This window comes from Acanthochromis polyacanthus, chromosome 4 (assembly GCF_021347895.1).
Source record: "Acanthochromis polyacanthus isolate Apoly-LR-REF ecotype Palm Island chromosome 4, KAUST_Apoly_ChrSc, whole genome shotgun sequence".
Lineage (NCBI taxonomy): Eukaryota > Metazoa > Chordata > Actinopteri > Pomacentridae > Acanthochromis > Acanthochromis polyacanthus.
Window position 1 is genome coordinate 26,130,549 of NC_067116.1, and position 23,393 is coordinate 26,153,941.

Genomic DNA, 23,393 nt, shown 5'->3' on the forward strand with positions numbered 1-23,393 from the left:
TTTACAGCTAACTTCTACACTTAATACACCTATTTAATATAGTGATGGTAGTATTTGTTGTGATACCATCATTACCTCTGACGAGAGAAAACCAACATCCTCCATTTAGCCGCTGGGAGTTACAGGGGCAAGTGTGTACTCACCCACCTCAGCCTCACAGAAGAGCTAATATTTGGCTGCTATAAGGAACCCCCTTTGTTCAGGGCAGTTAATCTTTGGATCAGTGATGTATGTTGTGGCACGAAAAACAAAGGACATGGGATAAATGAGGACAACACGGTAAATTGTGCAGTGGTGGCTGAAAAAAATGCAACCTAAGCTTTTCTTCTACACAGCCTTTTAAAAGAAACATCAGTTCTAGTCATGATTACTGACTCCAAATCGAGTAGCTCACGTGTATGAGACCTATTTAAATAGGGCAGCATTATTTACATCTTGACTAGAGTTGATAGCAAAAAAAGGTCTATGCATATTTCTTTGTCTAAGTCCTTATGGTTTACGATTTTGTACACTCTGTTTAAAAGGATGCAGAAGATGAGACACTGTAAATCTTTAAATAGTGGCTGGAGAGAGGTGCAACTTCATTATGAACTGCAAACAAACACCCCCCCCCCCCCCCCCCCCCCACACATATTTCACATGAAAAGCCTACAATCAGTTTAGACAGTGAAATCCCAACACATTTTTTCTTTCTGAAAGATCGTGCTGAGTTTCACTGACAGCAACTCAGCATCATGAGAGACCAAACACAGCAAGGTGGCTGGCTTTCTCAGTTGAAAGAAGGCACTCACCTTGTTGCCTGTCCCAGCACAGCAGATGCCCAGAGCCATAGCAGCCCCACAGCGCACATGAGGGTTGTAGCTCTCCGACAAAAGAGACACCACACTGGGACACTGCTCAGGGGTCCTGGAGACATGAGGGGCAGAGAAATGAAGAGTCAAGAGGAGGCACTTGAAGTTAACAGTTTACAGTAATTGTGATAATTACATAGACCGAGGCTAACAGGAGAAAAAGAAAGATAATCCAGCACTGATACAGGACTGACTGACATTTGTGTTAATATTTATTTGTGATAAGTCATAACTTCTGTTTGAATGTGGTGCAGAGGATGCTGGACTCTTTGACAAAATATGTAAACAAGAATACTTAGGGTCAAACTTCAGTGATGGTTGATGTGATTTGTTCCATGTAATGTAAAATGTTCCGAGGCGTTGAGCAAAGAACCACATGAACCGCAGTCACTGCAGTCATGATTTGATAGTGAGTGATTGCTTGTGTCGTCTTACAAAAGGTAAGGTTTGTATCAATGTTAGTTTGTACAATATGGCACAACAGTCTAAGACTAAACCAGACGCAGTAATCTGTATAACTCAGTTGCATCCTCCCTTAATGTACTCAGTGCATTCTGATGATTTTAGTGTCAAAAATGAACTGCATGAGTCAGTGTGAAAGAGTGAAGGGAGAAAGATAGAAGAGAAAAATTAAAGTGTGGATATAAAATGCAGGGCTCTGATTTATGTCTCTGAATATTCTCCAAGTACTTATGCATTTTGTCACAGTGGTGCAGTTAGAGAGAACAGAAATAATGGAGCCAAACCTTTTATACCAAATCTTTGGCTCAAGATATAGTAGCAAATGCTGTGCCTGGATAGTATGTCTTTCCATCTCCTGGAAAAACTGCTTCCTTGCTAATTAAGTGAATATTTAGGGATTCTAATTAATTATGCAAAGAATGATTCAATGTGTTCTTTTTAAACTGTTAACAAAAAAAAACAACTTATTTAACTCAAATAGTAAAGATTGTGAGGTTGTAGCACTAAGAGTCTAACATTTGCAAAAGACCACAACACAGTGAGCACTGCTGACTAAGTACTGTGAGTCAAAAGGTTAAAAAGATAAGACCGACACACAACTAAGTACTTCAAGTGAACTTGATGGAGCTGAATGAGAGGCCTGAAGTAGGGAAGAAACACTTCTTCACATTTAAACTGCATTGCATATTTTGCTCCTCAGTCACAATAAAATGCTGTACAGTCAGTACATCAAAGACACATGCGCAGCCTGGAGGCCAACACCAACGTTCAGTCCTGTCAATGCCAAGTGGTGGGATCAGGATTTCAACAAAAACACCCACAGAATTTAGGAGTCAAGTCAGAGACAAACAAGTCCCAGAAAACTATAACTGTTTTAAGAGTTGTTTACAACTGCTCCAAAAGAGATGTTTGATTTAAAAGGAAATAAGAAAAACGTGCATGGCGTTGAAGTAACCTGTTTTTAACCGAGAATCGTATCTCACAATCGGCTTGTCAAAGGTGGTGGTGAACACCAGCCTTGTCTGGGCATGACAGATGAGCTGATTGCCGAGAATACTATGTGCCTTCGAATTTTGGTTCAGTCTGGCTCAAATGGTCATTGGAAGTGAATCAGTCGAGATGTAACTGCAAGTTATTAAAAAAGAGAAAACAAACAACAATGTCTGTTTGTAGTTTTGTAGGTCCGGTCAAGAAATCATCACCAGTTCCTCTCTGCTTAGCCCTTGTTCTTAAACCAGCTGGTTATTATTTCCATTTGTTTACTGAAACAAGGTTAAGCAATTTAAAACTGACAGAGACACACAATTGATGTCAAAAAAAAGGCACTACATTACATTACTATGACAGCTAAAGCTACTTTTTATTGCTGCCACAACAGTCCATGAAAGTAACACAGGTGGCCAAGATGTTTAAGTCTTTCTGTTTCCATTCAACACTGAAGACTCAAATGTACAGATTGTACACTATGGAGGAGAAACCAGAAGGATTTTGGGAAACTGTCTAATTGAAACTAATATAGCCTCAGTATAGTTGTGAATATCATGTTCCTGGTAAAGGTTCACACGTTTTATTTAGCACTGAGCATTAATACAGAGGCATGTTCATGTCCACTGGTCTATTTGGAATTAGAAGCTCAGCTCGGCCACTGCAGGAGGAATTAACAAGACCACAAATGGCAATCATTGGGAGATTTAGATCACCTTTCAGTTTCACCTACAGGGATTGAGTTTATTCTATTCTGGTAGACTGATGACGCCCTTCAATCTATACTTGGAAAAAGACCAGACTGTAAAGCCCTCAGGGACAAATTTGTGATTTTGGCCTTCATTAACAAAGCTGCCCTGATCAGCATGTAGGTGGTGAGTCAAGGTTCCTCATTCTTTAATACTTGAGGTTGCAGCAAGAACACAGAGTACTGTCTGCCCTTTATAAAGAGATGAATGAACTATGCCATCTAAAGCGCAAGAGCTTTTGTAATAGCTAGACACCGAGATCTAATTTATGATACATTTTGAAATCGATAGAGAACTATAGTCACTTGAGGCAAAATTGAGAAAACTTTGGTATGAGTTTTTAAAATAGTTTCATTGAAAACCTTTTCAACCTTTCTTAAAGTAAAAGATAGGCTAATTACCTCTAACCATCATCAAAACAGAAGAACTCAGATTCAGAGAAGAAATCAATACCCAGCAATTGTTTCATCTGAAAATGCAGCGAAGCAATAATGTCTCTATTTAGAGTTGCTCGAATATCCTACTAATGTATGATGAACCTATGAACCTCAGAATGAACTGAAATACAAACAATAAGAGGAAAAAGAACAGGAAAAAAGAGATTCACCCAAGAAGCTGCTTAAAAATAACACTAGTAATTGCATGGAAACAGTCTTTTACTTAAATTTTACAGCAAAGCAGAAGTCTTTAACTTGTGTGGTGATTGTGCAGTATGACTAAGAATGTGTGCTCCACATAATGTATTACGTTGTGAGTGATCCAGCTACAATTGAATGACTCCCTCTTGCTACAGCTTGTATATGATGGTCTGGGAAGCAACACAGTCATTGAAAGGTTCAGAAAGAAGCAAACAAATCATAGATGCACTTTGCCACATGAAATGTGTCTGTGGCCGTTGCATAATGCACACTTACTGTAAGAAAGCAGATCTCATTAACTTGCATCCTGTCTGTTACAACCAGTCACCCAAACACATCATGAAAACACCTGGACAATGTTAATATTGGGCAAGTCAAGAGGCTGTGTGGTGTTTATTGTCGGCACTTAAATTTAATTAAAATTCAACCAATGTCTAGCAAAGGGGTAAACAAAAAAAGCATCAAATGTGCTAATCATTAAGGGAAAGATGGTTTGACCATATGGGCGAGTACAGTATATTGCCATAACTGCAAGTCATGAGCCACTGCCAAAATGTAAATTAATGAAACAATGATCTCATAATATAAAGTGCATGGTGGAATACTGATCATTTGGGGGAGGGGAAAAAAGGGAGCAACATCTCAAAATGTATTTCCTGGACTAGGTACTACAGCACACATCATGCCAAGTTAGGCAAGAAAATGTGTTAAATTATGCCAAATTCTCATTCAACATAACATACACATTATTGAACACTTCTCCAGGTTTCTTGCTACATAGTTTGAAAGCGGGCAAATGTGTAGATCGATAAAGATAAAGCTGCAGTCTGAGCCTGCAAAATTGGATCTCATTGTGAAAATGAATCTAATATAACAGAAGTCCGCACACCAGCTGCTTACTTGCCTCGAAGTATTTTGCAAATGGGAGAGGTGACATCCAATAATCACTATGCTTAAAGTTTGGTTGTTAAAACTGGATGTGAATGTTCAGAGGCGTCCTCGCTTTCTCGCAATTTAACTATGCTCCTGAGACTGAAGTCATAAACCAAATGCCACTGAAAAGGAAGAGCAAAGGGAGATGAAACAGAACAGATTATCCTGTGTGGCTATAGGCATCCTGAATGAATTATTAAAAATCTGATCTTTTGACAGTTACAGCCAGACCCAACAGCACATCCATCAGGAAAACAAGATTCTATTTAAATGACTTCCTTTGCCTGAAAATGTGAGCTCACTGGGGGCAAAAGAGAAAAGCTATGCAGTACATTTCTCAAACATCCACCACCACCAAAAAAGCTTCTCCGCATACACCACTGCTACCTCCCCCACCGCTGCTCGCTACCAATGGAGGAGAGAACAGAAAGTGACAAATATAAACATTGGGACGGCTGTGTTGAAGGAAATTACCTCCCAGAACCATGGGCATGTTGCCAGCACAAAGACATTCATCTGTTTTGTATAGAGTCTGACTCACTTGCAAGACAGAGGGGAGTGAGGGGAGGAGTGAGAGAGCGAAAGAGACGGCAGAGGGTGTGAGCTGATCCCAGGCTGTGAGCGAGAGGCAGTGATTGGGAATGGGAGAGAGGCAGAGGAACCACAACATCTGAAAGTTTTAAACCTGTGATCGCGGTAGGTGATGCGAAGCAAGACTGGGGGTTCTTCCAACGTGGATGCGAGGCAAATTCCACATCATGGACTGCTGCAGACTACGACAGATTTAAGTTCTACAGCTGAGGGAGGGCAGTCTCAGCAGTACTCGCATTTAGGGAGGGTGGAATATAAAGATGACACGGGGACGGATCTTAAGAAGGATATAATACTGCAAGGTGTGCAAAGACTGAAACGCACTGAGTGAGAATGTCACTTCTGTGTTTGTGAGAGGTGAGACGTCGCGATTTGGAAAAATACTTCAAGAGTTAAACAAAGAAGATCACCAAAGAAGTACAACAGCTATTATCTCGGCGTGCAGGTAAGAAACTTTTGGAAAGCTCATGGTAAAGCTAATGTACAAAGCATTTTATTTTTCTAATGGAACTTTTTAAGTCAGCTTACTACCTCACCTCTGTTTTGTGTCGAGGTTTTAGTCACAATATCTCAAAAACCTACACATTCATATACCGTTTCTGATTTTAAAAAATGTAATTGACCATTTGTGTAAACATATAGACTAACGGAAATGTTATACTAGGCTATTTAAACCTTGATTAAATTAGTTTCATAGTTATTAAAAACTGTACAACAACAGAAATTTAAACAGCTTGTAAACTACTGTTCTTCATGTTTTCCAGCTCAGTAAATTTCTTTGACATACTGAAGAAACAATGAGTGTCAATACTCAGGAAAGACCCTCATCATTTGTTATCATAAATGTCTCATAATTATGCCATCAGTCAGACAAATTAAAGCAGATGGCAACAAGCTGTCCTTTTAACCAATCTATTTCTTCTTTCAAGTGGCTGCAGTGGATGACAAGACTATCATCTGCCTTGGAAAATGAGGAACCCTGCTAACATCTCGCTGTGGAAGTACTAATCGTGGTGGGATTATTGCCAGCATTGGAGTTTATTCCACTGGACTCCCTTTTTTGTCCTCTTCAAGAAGTTAGCCCCTGGTCTCTTTTGGTTTGCACGCTGCGCAAGAATGAAGCATCTTGTGCACTGACCTTGAGCTGCCCCACCCTACCCTGTGTCCTTGCCTGTGGGACCCAGTGACCATGCTGACCGAGTGTCCAACACCAGAAGGATCAAAGCTCAGGCCCGCTGTAATCTCAGCAGCACCATGTCTCAGCCAGTCGTGGCACAACCTGTGGCTAACAGCTCACATGAGGGTGAAGTGCCGGAGATTCAGCTGAAATGGGCTGCCCTGCTCTTCGTCATGGTCATCATCCCCACTATTGGAGGAAACATCCTGGTCATTCTTGCTGTGTCGCTTGAAAGAAAGCTGCAGAATGCCACCAACTACTTCCTGATGTCACTCGCTGTAGCTGATCTGCTGGTGGGAGTCCTGGTGATGCCCACTGCGCTCATCACTGTTCTCTATAGTAAGTGTAGCATGAGGCCTTGTGCTGGAAACCTGATAACCAGTGCAATACCAAAGAAATACTCAATACTGCCCAGAGAATTATGCCCTTACTCAATGCCCAGATCATTTTTCCACACAATCCTGTGGAAATTTAACAAAGTCACAGACATTCCTCTGATACTTTGCTATGGTTGAACTGTTTGTAATCTTGTGGGCTGGCTAGTAATCAAAGATCTTTAAAACCTTAGAAACTATTTCAAAGTGAGTGTAGGAGCGATCATTTACATCCATGGGACGGAGAGTCAGGCATTTAATAAAGAGAGTTCAAACCCATTGATCGTTCATTTGTATTTAGGCTTTAGTGGCTTTAATAATCTACAAATAAAGCAGGCTGGCAAACTTACAGTAGCAAAGGAGGCTAGAAGTAGTTTATGAGCAATACTAGACCATCTCTAAACAAATTATTCTTAATGTAATATGATGAAATATAACACGAGATATTGGATAATAAACAGACTTGTTCCTCCTCTGGTTTTGCTGTGGTAGCAGCTGCACAGCTGGGACTGAACTATTGTGCTAGGGGACCATTATCCCTGGAAAGATATGCTAAATTATCTCAATTCCAGTAAACACTGTGTAAACACAGCTGCACAGGACCTGATTTAGAATTCTATTCTCTACATTCTAATACAGTTACAATATTTAGGCTTTACAAAGTCTCTATTAATTCAATTAGAGGACACTGAATCAGATATAAATATGCTTCACACATGCAAGGTAGAGTATAGTGTAGCACAAGGCTATTTGTAGTATTTCCTTTCTCAAACACTGTTTTTGCATGAGGATTGGATGACATACCAAAAGACCCACACAAGCCAGACTGGTCATAAGTGCTGCTTTTTCCTCTGTAACTGTAAGTTAGAGCCTTAGAATTAATTTACTATTCTATCTCGTTTTGTAATTTCAAAAAAAGCTGCTTGCATACATCCTGCTCATTTTGGATTTGTATGTTGCAAAAACAGATGACAGCTGACAGGGTTTTGGAATTACGGTAAAGTTATTCAGCCTAAATATTCAATAAAGCAACTGTTTTGTTTAATGACTCCTTATGATAAAACTTATTCATATTACTTAGGTCACAAACAACCTGTGTTTAAAAGAGAAGCTAAAAGCTTTTCCACTTTCAAGTTGCTTTAATTGAAGAGGCTGAGATGGTTGAAAGAACAAAAGTACATTATCAATAAATGGAAAGCTGGAAAACCTAAGAATAAACAGAGTTCATGGCCGTCTTTGAACAAACACATACGTAAATGCAGGGCCTTCTGTAACAATTCAAATGTATTCTAAAAAAAATGTCCTGAGACTCAATGCAGTAAGGTGAAAATGTGTGCAAGTGCATGTCTGTTACAGAGAAAAGTACCTTGTCAATTAAAATTTGCAAAGTTCACTGCAATACTTGTGTGCTACAATAAGACGTGCAATGACTCATCAAGTAGCTGTCAGCCATTAGCAATGTAAACACCAACTATTTTGATAATTACTAAAACAGTTTAGGTATTTTTTAAGGAAATAAACTTACAATTCTCAGACTTCAGCTTCTACGAATATTTTGTTTTCTTTATTGCTTTAGAGTAAACGGATTATGTTTGGGCTATGGACAAAATAAGTCATTTGAAGACATCATCTTGAGCTTTGATCAACATTTTTCAAGATTTTCTGACCTAGTATATACTAAACAACTACAACATTTGAGAAAATCATTATGAAATTAACTAACATCAAAAAATAGTGGTTAGCTACTGCTCTTGTCGCTACAGATAAAGCAAATCTTAGAAATATGCTCTACAAATATTTTTGTAGACTCAGACAGGTGTCATTACGCCCCTATTTAAAGAGATGAAGTTCAGAGAATTGGGGCACGAAGGAAGAGGTCATGGGTGCATAAACATACATGTTCACTGTGTACATAAGGCTGGTGCGAAGCAAAGCAGGGCTAACAACAGTGCAGGCAGTCAAACTGCCAGACAGAGGATCAGCGCCTCCTACAGTCACAGTACAGGACAGGTTACACTGGCAATATTACTACCAAAGGTCTATCGGTAATGTTACTAGGCTTAATGTTTTTTAAGATGTCCCTCAATTTATTAAAGGGCATCAATGATTAAAAGTATAATACTGAAAGGCCACAAACACTTCCCAATGCTGTTTACAACATGACCTACAGGATCAGCCAAAGCAACTCCATGTGGGTGGGGCAGCTCCCAATAGGCTGGACTTGGCGGGGCTTGAAATAACTAGCAGACAGATAAACTGGTAAGCAATGCTGGACAAGTAGTAAAAATGCACTCAAGCATATACAATACAGCTTTGGGTGTGTATCGTGTTATGGGTTTGTCTGTGTCATAGTATCATTGGTAAATTAAGACGAGGAAACATCTCGAGCATTTTCCATCAAAATCCCTGTTTTCCCTTTATACACACAAAGGTGGCTATATCACAAATCAAATGCAGCATAACTAAAGCACACTTGGTCAATAACTAGCAGAGCATTATCAAAATGATAGGTAAAAGAGCTTTGATACTGATATGGTTCCAAATTGGTGTCTGATAGTGTAGCTATAGCAAATGATTATTAGAATTCAACCAATACAGAAGGAATGGAAACAAATTTCCATGCAGTCCTGCAACAGTGCGTTTACCCTTAGCAATGATGCCATACATAGGTCGAATGCTTACTGGTTGAAGGGTTGGCTTGAATTACAATGAGTAAAGGGTCGTTTCGGCATAATAAACAATGCATGTGTTTACGAATGCTACTGGTGCAACAGGACTGGTTTCATTTTACTATACTTCTGTTTTTACAGTGGCAGGACCAAAAGCGAAGGACCAATAGCTGCACAGACATGAACAAGAGTAATCTGCCCCCAAGTGGCAGTAGAAGGCCACAATACGTTGATGTAAATCTGCAAAGTTCTGTGTAGCACCAACATATTAGCATGCTGTTGCCTTAAGAACTGGTCCGTTGTAGCCCCATACATTATTTAAACTATCCATTGGGTCACTGTAGTCATTAGGCCTCATCCAGCCTCAAAACTTCCCTTCAAGAAAATACTGCAAATAAAACAGGGGAGGGGGGCACAATAAAATAAAATTATGTAAAGGAATATCTCCAGCAGCAGTCTTCTGCAGTGTTAATAGACGATGAGACAAAGGCCAGAGCAATCACTTGCCCATTTTATGCCTGGGACTGAAAATAAACACTACTGTTCAGCATAGTCTCCACCACATCTACATACAGAGCTTTCAGCTCCATAAACAGTCAGTGAACCCTCCCTTTCCAGTACAGTCATTCCTCAGAGATAAACAAACACCAATCTTTTGCATGAGTGCTACTTTTAATCCTTTGCCATTGCGGTATATCTCCCATAACTGGTAGTGAGTAAGACCAACTTCTTTTTGGAATAAAAATGAGTTCAACCACAAGTGCATTAAATTAGCTACTAATTATAGAGTCACAACTTCCAAAAATTATTTTCTTCCTGTATTAATGCTGTCTCATCTTCTCTTTAGAGTCTCGATGGCCTCTTCCGGAGTTCCTCTGTCCAATTTGGCTCTTCCTCGATGTGCTGTTTTCTACTGCATCCATCATGCACCTCTGTGCCATTTCACTGGATCGGTACATTGCCATCAAGAAGCCAATCCAACACAGCCAGTACAAATCCAGAGCCAAAGCACTGGTCAAGATTGCACTGGTGTGGCTCATATCCATTTGTAAGCATATCAGTTCAGCTTTTGTAACCTTTTTTATACAGATTTTACAGAGCACTAAAGTAATTTTTACATTGTCTAAGTCATTTCTCAATTTTGATGGTAGCACTGGTTCATAGATGCAGCAACATTTGCTAGATGCAATTAAAGAAATACTGTATAAACAACAACCTATGAGCTATGACATTTAAGGGAAAGGGATGGGATGGGTGAATGGCTGGGTTGGTGCTATCACAATTACTGAAAGTCCTGAGAGTGGAGTCCAGTCTGCTTAGGTCAACAAAGTATTCAACAAAAATGAAGTACTAACATCAAATAGTGTGATAACAAAACATGTTTACCTGTAAACATGACAAAATGCCAGCAGCTTACAGGTTCAGTATGTACCATTTAATGTGAAATTACATACTGTAATGAAGCCCCACCGTCACCCTCCTTTTCCAGGTGTGTAGGAGAACCTATGGTGGCCGCCACTTCAACAAAATAACAGGAAATGCCCTCTCTATCAAACCAGACTTTGACTTGCTCATTCTGGGCCACTGTAGAAACGTGGTAGGCTCTAAGAAAGAGGACTTACTTTATATGTATGAATGAGGGGCATATTCCAAAACAAACACAGTGACTCTAAAGTACAGGTGATTACACAATAACAAAAACATCATACCATATTTCATTTCTACAAACAGACACCCCTAAATCATAAATGCCGTTCCTTTAAATGTTCAGCTGGCGTTTATTCCAGGCTCCACCCAGGTTCAAAGTGGTCCGTTTATGAGGGACCAAAACAAGTAATGAATTAATGGCTTATTTGATTTTAAAAAACAAAAAGCCCTTGAACCATAACCTTGTATCTTATTGGAGTTTTGTTGTTTTTTTTCATTAAAGATAAGTTATTCTTCCATTTCTACCAGTATACTTATGAGATTAAAAATTCAATCAATTTTCCTGAGAGCTTAAGGAAAATTACCGTAGCTGGTGGTAACACATTTTCAGTGCTGCAATCATAAGCTCAGCGTTGTAAAAATAACAAAATAATTGCCAATGCTTTTCAGTATTAACTCTTCTTGTCACTTTCCAGGTATTGCAATCCCGATTCCAATAAAGGGGCTTAAGGACTACCATCTTCCCAACAACATCACCTTCAACAGCAACCACACATGCCTGCTGAAAACAGACACCTTCAGGGAGTTTATCATGTTCGGCTCCCTGGCAGCATTCTTCATCCCTTTGACTATCATGATGGTCATCTACCTACTAACTGTCCAGGTGTTGCGCAAAAAGGTTTATTTGCTCAGGTCAAAGGTGACTCAGCGCTTTAGCTGCTCGACAGTCTCCACGGCGTTTCAAAACGAACAGACCATGACTTCACCTCAAACTGAGCAAGTGAACATACTGGACAGTAGACTTGCCAGGATCCAAGAAAAAACAAATGCAGGCACAACGAACGCTCCAACAGGAGAAGAAATTTCTTTTCGCAGAATGTCAACAATGGGCAAGAAGTCGATGCAGACTCTGAGCAATGAGCAACGTGCCTCAAAGGTGCTAGGTATAGTCTTCCTCCTGTTTGTAGTCATGTGGTGCCCTTTCTTCATTACAAACATCACCTCTGTGCTATGCACCAGTTGTGATGCTAGTGTAATTTCCCGCCTCATGGAGATCTTTGTGTGGGTGGGTTATGTGTCATCAGGTATCAACCCGTTGGTCTACACGCTATTCAACAAAACTTTCAGGGAGGCGTTTACACGTTACATCACCTGTAACTACAAAAGCTGTTCGAGTAATGGGTCAGGACGACTTCCAAAGGCATCAAACACAGACTGGACCCTTTCAAGGATGTCATTCAAATCTTCCATGACAGAGAACTCTAAATTGTTTATGAAGCACGGAATGAAGAATGGCATCGGATCAGTGAGCTACCAAAGTCCACTGAGGAGTCGACATGCACCTGTACAGACATCCACTGGTGTTTTGTTAGACACAATACTTCTGACTGAAAACGATGACGGTAAGCAGCAGGAGCATGTCAGCTGCGTATAGAGACACCAGACAAAGACATCTAATTAAATGGAGCACTTGAAGTGGATCAGATTTATGGTGCAAATGTTTCATCTCTTTAAAGACAAAGGCTTCCCCCATAGATGAATATTCAAAATGCCAGAGTGGGACATACTGTTACTCTTAAAATGACACACAAATCATTTGACACCAGGACTTATCGTGCACTGTACAGCAAAAGCTAACCTGCTGTTATCTGAAGTTACTGATGTTTGTTTACATCAGTCATTTTAAAGCAAAACATGGTTATTTTCACCAGAATAATTTGTAAAACATAATGCTACCTTTCAGTCACAAATCAAATGTTTCCAATAAATGTGTGACTGTACAGAATAGGATCAAAAGACAGCTCAACAGGCCTATAAGGTAAGCTATATTAATAATGTGAATTCTCAGCGAGGCTGTTCATAGCGTAAAACAAAAAGGGTTTTCGAGTTCTCAAAATGAATCTAATAGCTTTAAGATAACCTGAAACAGGTCAACTTAAAGAACAAAAGTTCAGATTCAACAAAATTGAGGCAACCAGACACTATGACAACCTGGAAACTCTCTGAATGCAGTATAAAATATATTCCTCTGCTGATTCTTTTACTTGGGCTGAAAATTTGCTGTAAACCATCTCAGACCACATGCTTTTATTTTGCCAAGAAGACCACAACTCTCTTCTGCAGACAGACATGTAAATGCATTACACTCTTGAAATGAAATTTATTGTATCTGCTGGACCTTTGGAAAGCACTCTTGTATGTGTATTGCGGCCTGCTGTTTTGACATGTAAAAAAAAAAGGTTTCCGAATGAGACCGTATATAGGAAAGAGAAAAATCTAGATTCAATGGAAACCTACATGTGTTCAATAAAATACTTTCTGTGTTGCGGACCTAAAACGCAATTGTATCAAGTCCATTTCATTGTGTAAGTGTATTCTGCAGCAATTATTTTGTTTTTCAGCTCAGTGATGTCAGATTATGGCATTTTGGCCAGTGAAAACACGGCAGACATCCAAACAAGAAAGCCCAACCAGGTTTCTTTCAACCTTATTATTAAAAAGTAATCATAATCAATTGAACAAAAAAATAGATTTGCATAAGGCTCCACAAGCTTTTCATGCAAACTGTGCGTCGTCATTTTATTTCTGTGAAGCCCTCTGAACTCGTATGCATTGTTAAGAAACAGAAACTTTGTTTGTAGTACGAAATGAGGAAACATAAGATATTTGAACTTGGAACTGTCCTCAATATATGTTTGTGTGCATGTTGGTGGAGGTGAGCGAAGAGTTATCCTCGCCCCATTAGGGCTGGAAGTTGGAGAAGAGTAGGCAAACTAAATTGCTCTGGTTCAGACGTCTTTCTAAACAAAGCGATGATTTACACAAGGTTTATCTAACAGCCAATTGATCCCACAGAATATCACACAGCCTTTTTTGGGCTTAAAAATGGACACTGATATTTGTACGCTGGCTAGGCCTTGTGTTTAACAGTGCTCTGGTATCTGCTGGGTAAATTCACGTCCATTTAAGAGTGATGAATCACTACGAATAGCCAGAAAAGAGAATGTGTGAGTGACAACGACAAGAACATCTGGCTTTCTCTGACAGAGAAACAACGTCCACAAATACCAAGAAACTACTGGAAATTGTGCCTCAAAATGGTTGGATCATATTACACCAACTTATTATTTGTACAAAATTTTAAAATTAGGGAAATTCAGGGCAAAAGAAGCAACAATAAAGCAGAATCATGTGTCACACTGCACGTGTATAAACAGTGATGTGTCACTGCTTGTAGGTGATGTGGGCTGGTCAGGACATTTGGTGGTGCTACCAGAATGTGAATGCACAAAAGAATTTCTCTGTTCTATTGACTTTGGTACGAGTCGGGCTATAAATGAATTGCAATCCAATTACATTAAAGAAGAATACTGAAATGAGCATTAATCAATAAAGACAGGCAGTACCAGCATCAGTACCAGTTTGTTCTATTCAACAAGATGACTCAAACTATAGAAATGAATCAGTGTTTAATTTTATCTGTGTGTTAGTGTGGTGTCAGACAAATAAGCGGAATTTTAGCTAAAACTTCCAGGCTCTACAGAGAGAGGCCTTTGGTGCACGTAAGTAAGTAAATAAACAGGATGCTGATAGCTGAAGACAACAACTCTGGATCCTACCTGAACAAGATGAAGCCAATGGATTCAACAGCAGCCCTTCTGACGTCATCATTCACGTCACTCACCTTAATGCAGACAAGCAAACAAAGTAAATTAATTATGAAATTAATTATGCAGCTCTCTTATGTCTCCCTGTAAAAGAGCTATGATCCACCATCACACTGATAGCTTTAGCTTGCACGAAGTGCCACCTACAGGACAAGTTGTTCACACCTCTGCAAATTGTTGTTTGCACACGTTGCCGCTGGTTATTGCATATTCTTTGCTGTGTCCTTAACTTCTACTTTAAGCCCTGTATTTTAAAATTCAGAAAATGATTACAGGTGATTTCCATAATGCCAAAAGTATTACTAACAGCTGCCTGTCCCAATTGAACTGAGAATTAACAACACTCTAGAAACAATTTAAATGCCTGTTTAATAGCTTATGCTTAATCATGTCATTACTCTCAACAGAAATTCAACAGTCATAAAAAAGGCATCTCAATAAGCAGCATCAATTGTGCAGTCCTGGATACTGGTTTGTGCCCACTGCCAGGATGACAAATTTTTCCTCCCACCATAAAAGGGCTGCAAACAAGGGCAAAAGGAAACGCTTACAGCGACATGTAGCAGGCGTCGGATGGCTTTGTTGTTCCCGGAGCCGCAGTAGGCCATTCCCACAGTGTACATACCAGAGCGCCGCAGGATGGGGTCCTATCACAGACAGTGAAAGAAAGCAGGGCTGAAAGACTGTGTCTGGTTGCACATCAAAGTTCAACATGGTATGAGTCATTTCCCACGTCCAGTTCTTTACAGGAGAATTCTCCGTACACAGAACAGAGGGTACAAGGGTAAAAAACGATGTGAATCATATTTTATGTCCTGCGCAGTAATCAGGCCTCAACAAAACTGAAACATGAAAGACTTTGGATCAAACAGCACTCTGCATTGTCAAAACAGCAAATGAAGGGATATCTTTTAGAACAATGGTGTTACATGCCACTGGTAGAGTTAGACAAACTTGCAGAAACAATGTCAAGGGCCACTGCAGCCTTTCTGGTGGCTTATGGTAGCCCAAAACCTTACTAGGCTTCATTATATTGCTTTTTCTGTTAATTTGTCACACATCTGTGTATAAGCTGCACCAATGTCAAAGTCCTACAGTCTTCGTTGTTTTGGTTGAAGACAGCATCTCTGCCCTCATGGTGTACATGATTTGTTTGTACCTTGTCTCTGCATAGGCTTTCAATGAGGGCATCAGCCTCCTCCATGCGTCCGTACATGACCAGAGCGATTCCCACTGCCAGACCACGCAAGATCTTCTCGTGCTGTGTCTCCTGAGCGTAGCCCACCATGTCCTCGATTGCCTGAGCTGACTTGGAGCCCAGCATGACCAGACCAAGAGCCAAGCCTGCAGCTTCACCTGCGGGTTCATAAGATATCATCAGCTTGTCCGGTTTTGGCTTTTTGTCGTTTTAAAATAAGATGTTAATAAGTGTACATACAATTAAACATCAATGCAAGTGAGAGACAAGGCAAAAGGAGTACATATAAAGTAGACACATATTTGACTATATTTCTTTGACCACAAATATTTTTTAAGATAACAAAAAACACACATTTGTAAGTCAATGCATGACATCGTTCAGTCAATTATATGTTTAGCATCTAACACTATTTATAAATGTTAACTAAATTTTTCGGAGAAGCTCAGGGCAAACACCATTATTTTTTTAAAAAGCCACCGTCAAACTCAGAAAACCTTAATCAAGGGTTTACACACCAGTAACAGCATCATCCTGGTACAGGTTTGACTTAAGTAAGTCATAAACATCCTGTCTGGCTGTGCCCAAAGCAGCCAAACCCAGGCCAAGGGCACCACCATGACGGACAATCTGTGAAATCAGAATAATCGGAGAGAAAAAAAATGATTAACTGACACTGAATAAAATTGACTTCTGATCTTAACTGTAAGCTTTTTCCTGAAGCAACATATAGAATTTACAGGATGGCTGGCAAACAGTAAAACTGAACATTAAAAAAAAAAAAAACTCACATCATTGCTGGCATTCTTGAGCTGACTGAGCAGGTAGTCAATGATGTCCCCGCCATGGTTGGCATGAATTAGCCCCAGAGCATACAAGCCTCCTCCTTCCTGGTAGGCAGAGCCAGGAGAAGTGTCTTTGGGCAAGTAAGTGGCCATTAGCTGGAGCGCCTCTTTCTCATGACCCTGAAAAAACACAGAATGTCGTGTTAAGATTCAACGGACAAACTGGAATAAAAAGCTTTCTGGTTTGTTCTATATTATCATTACTGTGGCACAACTGTACCTTGTGGATGACGCCCAGACTGGCTGTGGCTGTGAACTTTGCCCAGTTGGTGGCTCTTGCTAGCCATTCTAAGTTTTCTCTGCAAGTACAAACAACAACTTTGGTCAAAGGCACAAAGTTACTGTTTCTTAATCTCTTCATGCCATCTACGCAGCGTTTTGTTTGTCATTCTAACAGCACAATTACCTGAGGAACTGGTCACTTGTGGTCCCTGTGTGCATGAACGAGTTGGCTATGACCGTGGCTGTGTGGCACACTGAATTTCGAACCGCATCCTTGAGTAGCAGAGGAAAAAAAATGGAAGTTTAGAAGGAAGATGTTACAATTCATTTAGTCATTTCTGCACATTTTCAGTTCATCAAACAATAGTTTATTAATTTCTGATTTCCAAACCATTCATTCCATCGCTAAACTACGTTACCTTTGTGTTTTTGAGAATCATTAGATCTGTATTGTTATTTCGAATTAGGAACTGCAGGTGCAGCTCAATTGCCATCTCCCCACTGAGGATCTTAATCATCTTGGCGTTCTGGTCTTTGGGCTCATCTTTCTGCAAAAACACAGACACGAAAAACAGTGATGAACAACCACATAAAAACTGGATTATTTAGACACACAAAACTGATTGGCACCAGGTAGAACAAAAGTCAACCCAACAATCCAAGATTCTTACTGTCTCAGCTGGCTTTCCAGCAGGGGAGCTGCCAGATTTGTCATCCGTCTCCATCGCATCACTGCAATGCAAACACACACAAATACAAACAATCAATTTTGCATAATTTCAATTCAAGCAACCAGTTTGACAACTCAGATAATCTAATGTATAGATTCAGTTAGTCTTTCCTGGTGTACTACATATTCACATTGATTAGAGTTTATTCAAACTCTGATGTTCAGTGTGCATGTTTACCTTAGTTTAGTTCATTTCACCAGGTTTGATTTAATGCCATTTAACAAAGATGCACGCAATAAAGTCTGTAAGGCTAAATGTGAAACATTTTGACATGTAAGGATCCAATCTCATATAACAAATTTCTTTCTGGTATGTTCAGTGTTCTGCCTAGAAATTGATGTCTTATAGACTTAGCAAAAATCTTTTTCTGTCATGCCTGAAAAGTTCACAAGATTTTTGATAACTTTCTGTGTAATTTGTAGTGTCATAAAAAGCATAAATGGACATTTCTAGAGTTAACTGAGGATATAAGCAAGGGAACGCCCAAACCCCTGGAAACATGAGCCAGGACGAGGTGCTTGAGCCAAGGTATAAGTTGCGTTCCTTTTCTCTAGGCATCTACCTGTCTTTGTCGGGCGTGGGCACAGTGCCTGTGTTTGTAGAACCAGGGACTGCAGGAATAGGAGTTCCAACAGTACGCAAGTTCTGAATGACAGATGACAGGAACTGCTGGCTGGCGCTCTCATAGAGGTCAAAGCAGATCTGGTAGGCCATGAGCAGGTTGTCCTCCTTTACCAGCTTCTCCAGGATGTCACTCACCGCCTGTGGGTCGTCCAGGAAAATCAGGCACTGCAGCGGAGAGGAGAGGGAAAATAAGAGAGCGAAGTTCGACTCGGAAAGTTTTGGAAAATCAAACATGGTGAAGTTGGAGCAAACTGTAAACAGCAGTACCAAAAACTGTTACACAACATAAAACACACAAATAGCTCTCAGTGTGACTCAGGGCTAACATTGGTAGAGTTTTACCATCACAAGACAGCATGTGTATGCAGAGGTACAGACATTAGTTGAATAGTAATTAGTCAAGGAGGAAAATAACCTGCAACTAATTGGATAATGAGGGTTTCAGTTTTACATTTGGTAGAAATATAAAACTGTCATTTCCAGCTTCCTATATATGAGGATTTCTTGATATTTTGTCATATTGCATAGTAAATGGAGCATATTTGGAATGTGGACTGTGAATTGAGTAAAACGATTTAAACACATTCACTTGGGTTGTTCAAAATTTTAAACAAATGTTACTATTTTCTGACAGAAATGTCACCCTATTTATCAATACTGAGTAATCATAAAGTCAATAATCTTATACTAATTATATTAAAATAAAAGCACTGTAAGTAATCATAGCACCATGTCATAAAGAAAAATTGTAAAAGTGTTGAAAGAGCAACAAACATCAAAAGAACCAATAGTAATTACAATTTCTAAAACATAAAGGGACCTATGTCCTTGATGTAACTTTCTATTTTACAAAAAAATAATCCAGTTGGATAAATAAAATTTCTTCTAAAGAGGGAGAAAATAGATCTTAGTAAAATATATTTCTCTCACAAATGACATGTACGACTGCAGGGGTAGTCACAGAAATAATACAATGTTTGATAGTCCAATGGTTACCTGACAGACATTGATGAAATCAGGCTTTTCCAAGTTCATGTAGAGTTTCACCAGCACCCGCAACACCTCGTTACGGAACTTCTTGTTCTGCATCAGTGACATGCACACCTTCAGGCTGTAGGCAAGAAGGCCGCTCACATCATTCTGAATGACAGGAGAAAGGAAAAAGTTAAGAATTACGCAAATGTCTCATGCCAAGAAAGACATAACTCAATCAACAGCAGGTATCAAAATCCAAACCTTTGTCTCATGTACAAGTCCTGTACTCCAAAATTTTGTGCCATCTCATGAAAAGTGTGTTAGATTCTTGGAGAAGGCTAACAGTATTTAGGCTTGCATTAAACATTCCAGTTGCAGTGAATATCAGAAGATGCTCACCGATTCTAAGATGGTCTTCTCAAACATGTCAAGACGCCTGGTCTCCAGGGCAATGCCAATGGCCTGCTTGTACTTGTGATCGTCTAGGCAACGCAGGAACATCTTGTTTACAATGCCCTCGAGGCGGGGGTCGATGCTTTTCTTCTCCTCATCCTCTGGCAGCTCGGCATTCTCTACCCGCAGCTTGGTATAGTGGTCAATGCACTTGGCTACAGCAAACAGAGGAAGAGCATAAAATTCCTAAATCCACTGACATAGTTCAGATTAATATCATATGCATTTTCACCTCAAAAGAGCAAAAGCTAATTAGCTCACAGTGTAAAATCAAATTATAGATTTCCAGCTTTTACATTTATGTTCTTTACTTTCGGTACAAAACACAACACAGCAGGATACAAATAAAGCATTTTTGTTTAATAACTCACCAATGATGGTCTCCACATATTCTGAGTCATCTGTGACACTGAAAAGCTCTCCAGCACCAAGGGCGTAGTTTAGAGACTCTTCAAAGGCCCCGAGATGATAGAAAACCTTAGAGGCCACCAAGGCAGCAAATGATCTGCTCCGAAAAGTCTCATCCTCATACAGGACCTCGCTGTGAGTAGACATGAGCCGGTTACACAGGACTGAAAAATGCAGCAGCAAGATGCACTTCTGTATCCCAATGGAATTTAAAGGGTAAAATCTAAATTATAACTCTCTGCTACACAGAGCACGTTCTGAAGCAAGGTAGGACACAAATCGACTCAACGCTCTATCTGATTCTATTTGCTGGAAAAAACATTCAGCACCTCAATACTTCAGGCTAATTTCACACCACACCGCAAGATTTTATTTGTCTGTAGTTTAGCAATATTGTCGGGAATGTGCAAGCATCTAGAGCGCAGGTCAGATGTGTCAAGCACTTAGTACATTTTGAGGTAAATTTATCTTTCTCTATGCTACAAACACAGAATTAAGTAAACTATGTTGCATTCCTATGTCAACTATCGCTTGAAAATTCATTAAGAGTACTTACATTTTATCTACAGATCCTGAAATCTCAGCCCAGAAGTCATTCACAATGGCATCTAGTTTGTGCAGAGCAAACTCCTGCAAGTACAAACAAAGATGTTGCTTACACATTTATTCACTGCACAATACAGCTTAATTCATCGCTAATAGTTTAGGCACAAAAACAAAGCCATGTTTCCACTACAGTGACAGTCAGTATCACAATACAACTTTGGTGCTACAATTATTCAAATGCTAAATAAATAAAATGAATGTAGAACATTAGCCTTTAGCAAAGCTGACTGGAACCATGATTATGAAATATCGGAGGCGGGCATAGCAAGGTATAAACAAACACAGATACAAACACTACAAGTCAGTTCTCCACAATTTCCTAAACATTTGCATATCAGTTTGCCGTCTTCAGGCACCCGGCCCACTAATCTGCAACCAATTCTTACCTTGAGCTGTGGCTCCTCCTCATCAAGAAGTGAGATAATTCCAGCTGTTACAAAAAGTCAGAAATATGATATCGATTAAGCTCATATACCTTCTTTTACAGATATAAATTCTGCAGGAAAAATAAAAGGCATGATGTCAAAATTTAGACAAACACAAGATTCAACAAAACTTAATTTAAAAGTTTCTGTTTATTTACGTTTTGGAAAAGTTTAAATAAATGTGAGATTTTTTTAATATTAACCTTCACTGTTGGTAGGCTGTTAGTTATGATACGTAAACAAGACAGTACTGTGAGCAGGACATTGCCTACGACTACAAAGTGATGAGTACAGAGTGAGAGAAGAGGCTGCAGAGTAAAAGCAGCACACTTTCTATATATACACATTTCGGGAACCAATTTAAAAATACTATCGACACTAATAATTGGAAAATGATGAATATACGATCGAAAAATTAGCCTTGTCGGTAATGAGTCAAGCCCTAAAAGGTATATAGTGTATTTCAACATAGCCTAGTCACTTAGGGATTTAAAAGAATGGCACATAACATAAGGATTCATCCACTTAGACGTCTAAGTACAGTAGTATGTAATCATCTCATGATTCATAGAGAATTTGTATATTCATGTAGTAAATGTCAGGTGCTTGTGATTAAAAGTTGGGACTACTGGGACTGTAATTACATTTATTGATGCACCAGCAGGTTATAGACAGAGGCAAAACTGAGTTCAAAAAAACATGTTAGATAGCATACAGGTAAAATGTCACATCGGAACTTGAGTGCAAAACGGCAAAGAAGCTGCAATATGTGTTGTCTTTTACTTTTGTTTTAATCCATCAGTTTGAATCACTCATAAAACTGATTGTCAAGCACGTTTAATAAAGTCAGTATATGATAAAATGTCATTTATTAAACGTGCTTGTTTAATTCAGACGTATGCCTTGGGGAATAACTTCAAATATGAAGAAAAATGTAGGTTTTTGTAAAGATCAGTGGTGAGTATTTAGTAGAGAGCAGTGAGCCCTGATGACTCGTACACGACTGTCAGCATGACTGTTACTGAATTAAATTTTCCTGTACTTTAATAGCTTTGCAGTAACTGAAGTGTGTCTCCTTCCAGAAAAAACACGGTGAAACCCGATAAAAACGTCTGATTTGTTGCCTGTCACCGGTCAACGGCTGCCTGTCAGCTACATTAGCTGTGTGACTCAGCTAAATCAATGGCAGCTAGCTACACTTACGGCTAGCAAAATAAAAACACCCTCCCGCCTTACCGGCAGATGTTATCATGGTTGGATCTTTATTCCCTCCTCGGCCCCTCGCTCCTGGTTCGACGGTGGAATTCCGTGCGATTTTCGGGGAGTTAAAGAAATTAAAAGATTTGTAGTATCTGAAAAACGCACAACGGGAACCCAACACAGCCGCTGCTAAGTTCTTTTTGTTCAACACCGCAAGTCCTTCTCTAGAGGACCTCTTGTTGGGTGGCTTCTTTTGTGCCTGTTTACAAAGATGCAACAAAATATTATTTTAGGTATTTAACATGTGACGGCTGAGCAACTCATAATAGTTTAAGAAATAAAGACAGTACCATTTTAACTATATTTACAAATAAAGCAACTCTGAAAATGTTTTATTTGTATGTATCTATTTATGGACAGGCATTTCAAAAGGCAGTCTGACGTGAAACAGCTCTTGGCAGTCGTCTGAGCAGTTCACTCAACTGTTCAATCGGAGCCCTTCAAATGAAATCACGTTTAAAACTACTGCTTTCCGCTAGATAAAGAAGATTGTCGTGCTAAATTAACTTAACAAGTTTAATTTGTGAGATTAAGACCCCACCGTGTTATTTATGGTGTGAATTTACCTAAGTGATTTAAAATTGATGATAATTATATTGATAAAAGTCCTAGAAAAATTATATTAAAAAACAACTTAACCTTACTAAATATAAAGGCTAGGACCCTTCAGTATTAATAATTCTAGAGGTGAACCTAACCAATGTAGAACTAAAGATTATACCCTCTAAACTGGATTCCCATAGAGCAGGCTTTCTTTTCTTAAAATAGTTTGACTTTTATTGTATTGTATTTTATTTCATTTTGTATTTTCCCCTCTTCCTTTGTTGTTTTACTTTCTTTTTTGTAGCTACTTCCTTTTTCTCATTTATATTTCTGTTGGTGAAGTGGAACAACTTCTTTTTA

The 23,393-nt window shown here is 39.3% G+C and overlaps 2 protein-coding genes across 2 annotated transcripts in view; one reads left to right on the forward strand and one right to left on the reverse strand.

Moving 5' to 3' along the window:
* psmd1 (proteasome 26S subunit, non-ATPase 1) overlaps positions 1-22,650 on the reverse strand; it is a 38,989-nt gene extending 16,339 nt beyond the window's left edge. The window contains exons 1-17 of the mRNA XM_022194724.2: positions 22,467-22,650; positions 21,192-21,235; positions 20,756-20,829; positions 20,163-20,332; positions 19,738-19,946; positions 19,360-19,503; positions 18,302-18,528; positions 17,680-17,740; positions 17,428-17,556; positions 17,193-17,281; positions 17,007-17,085; positions 16,733-16,906; positions 16,460-16,571; positions 15,903-16,099; positions 15,295-15,390; positions 14,696-14,760; positions 792-906 (exon numbers count right to left, since the gene is read on the reverse strand). Coding sequence (XP_022050416.1) covers positions 792-906; positions 14,696-14,760; positions 15,295-15,390; positions 15,903-16,099; positions 16,460-16,571; positions 16,733-16,906; positions 17,007-17,085; positions 17,193-17,281; positions 17,428-17,556; positions 17,680-17,740; positions 18,302-18,528; positions 19,360-19,503; positions 19,738-19,946; positions 20,163-20,332; positions 20,756-20,829; positions 21,192-21,235; positions 22,467-22,482 — 2,001 coding nt within the window. The 5' untranslated portion in view covers positions 22,483-22,650. The remainder of the gene's footprint in view (positions 1-791; positions 907-14,695; positions 14,761-15,294; positions 15,391-15,902; positions 16,100-16,459; positions 16,572-16,732; positions 16,907-17,006; positions 17,086-17,192; positions 17,282-17,427; positions 17,557-17,679; positions 17,741-18,301; positions 18,529-19,359; positions 19,504-19,737; positions 19,947-20,162; positions 20,333-20,755; positions 20,830-21,191; positions 21,236-22,466) is intronic.
* Positions 5,152-13,659, forward strand: htr2b (5-hydroxytryptamine (serotonin) receptor 2B, G protein-coupled). Its single transcript, XM_022194725.2, has 4 exons — positions 5,152-5,653; positions 6,138-6,724; positions 10,276-10,476; positions 11,552-13,659. The coding sequence occupies exons 2-4, from the start codon at positions 6,463-6,465 to the stop codon at positions 12,508-12,510; spliced, it is 1,422 nt and encodes a 473-aa protein (XP_022050417.1). The 5' UTR covers positions 5,152-5,653; positions 6,138-6,462; the 3' UTR covers positions 12,511-13,659.
* Positions 22,651-23,393: the final 743 nt, after the last annotated feature.

Bases quoted from the DNA above. Each gene is read 5' to 3' on its own strand.
- htr2b (XM_022194725.2), top strand. From the start codon at position 6,463: ATGTCTCAGCCAGTCGTGGCACAACCTGTGGCTAACAGCTCACATGAG. The intron at 6,725-10,275 runs GTAAGTGTAGCA...TCTTCTCTTTAG, and splicing joins GCTCATCACTGTTCTCTATA to AGTCTCGATGGCCTCTTCCG. The intron at 10,477-11,551 runs GTAAGCATATCA...GTCACTTTCCAG, and splicing joins GGTGTGGCTCATATCCATTT to GTATTGCAATCCCGATTCCA.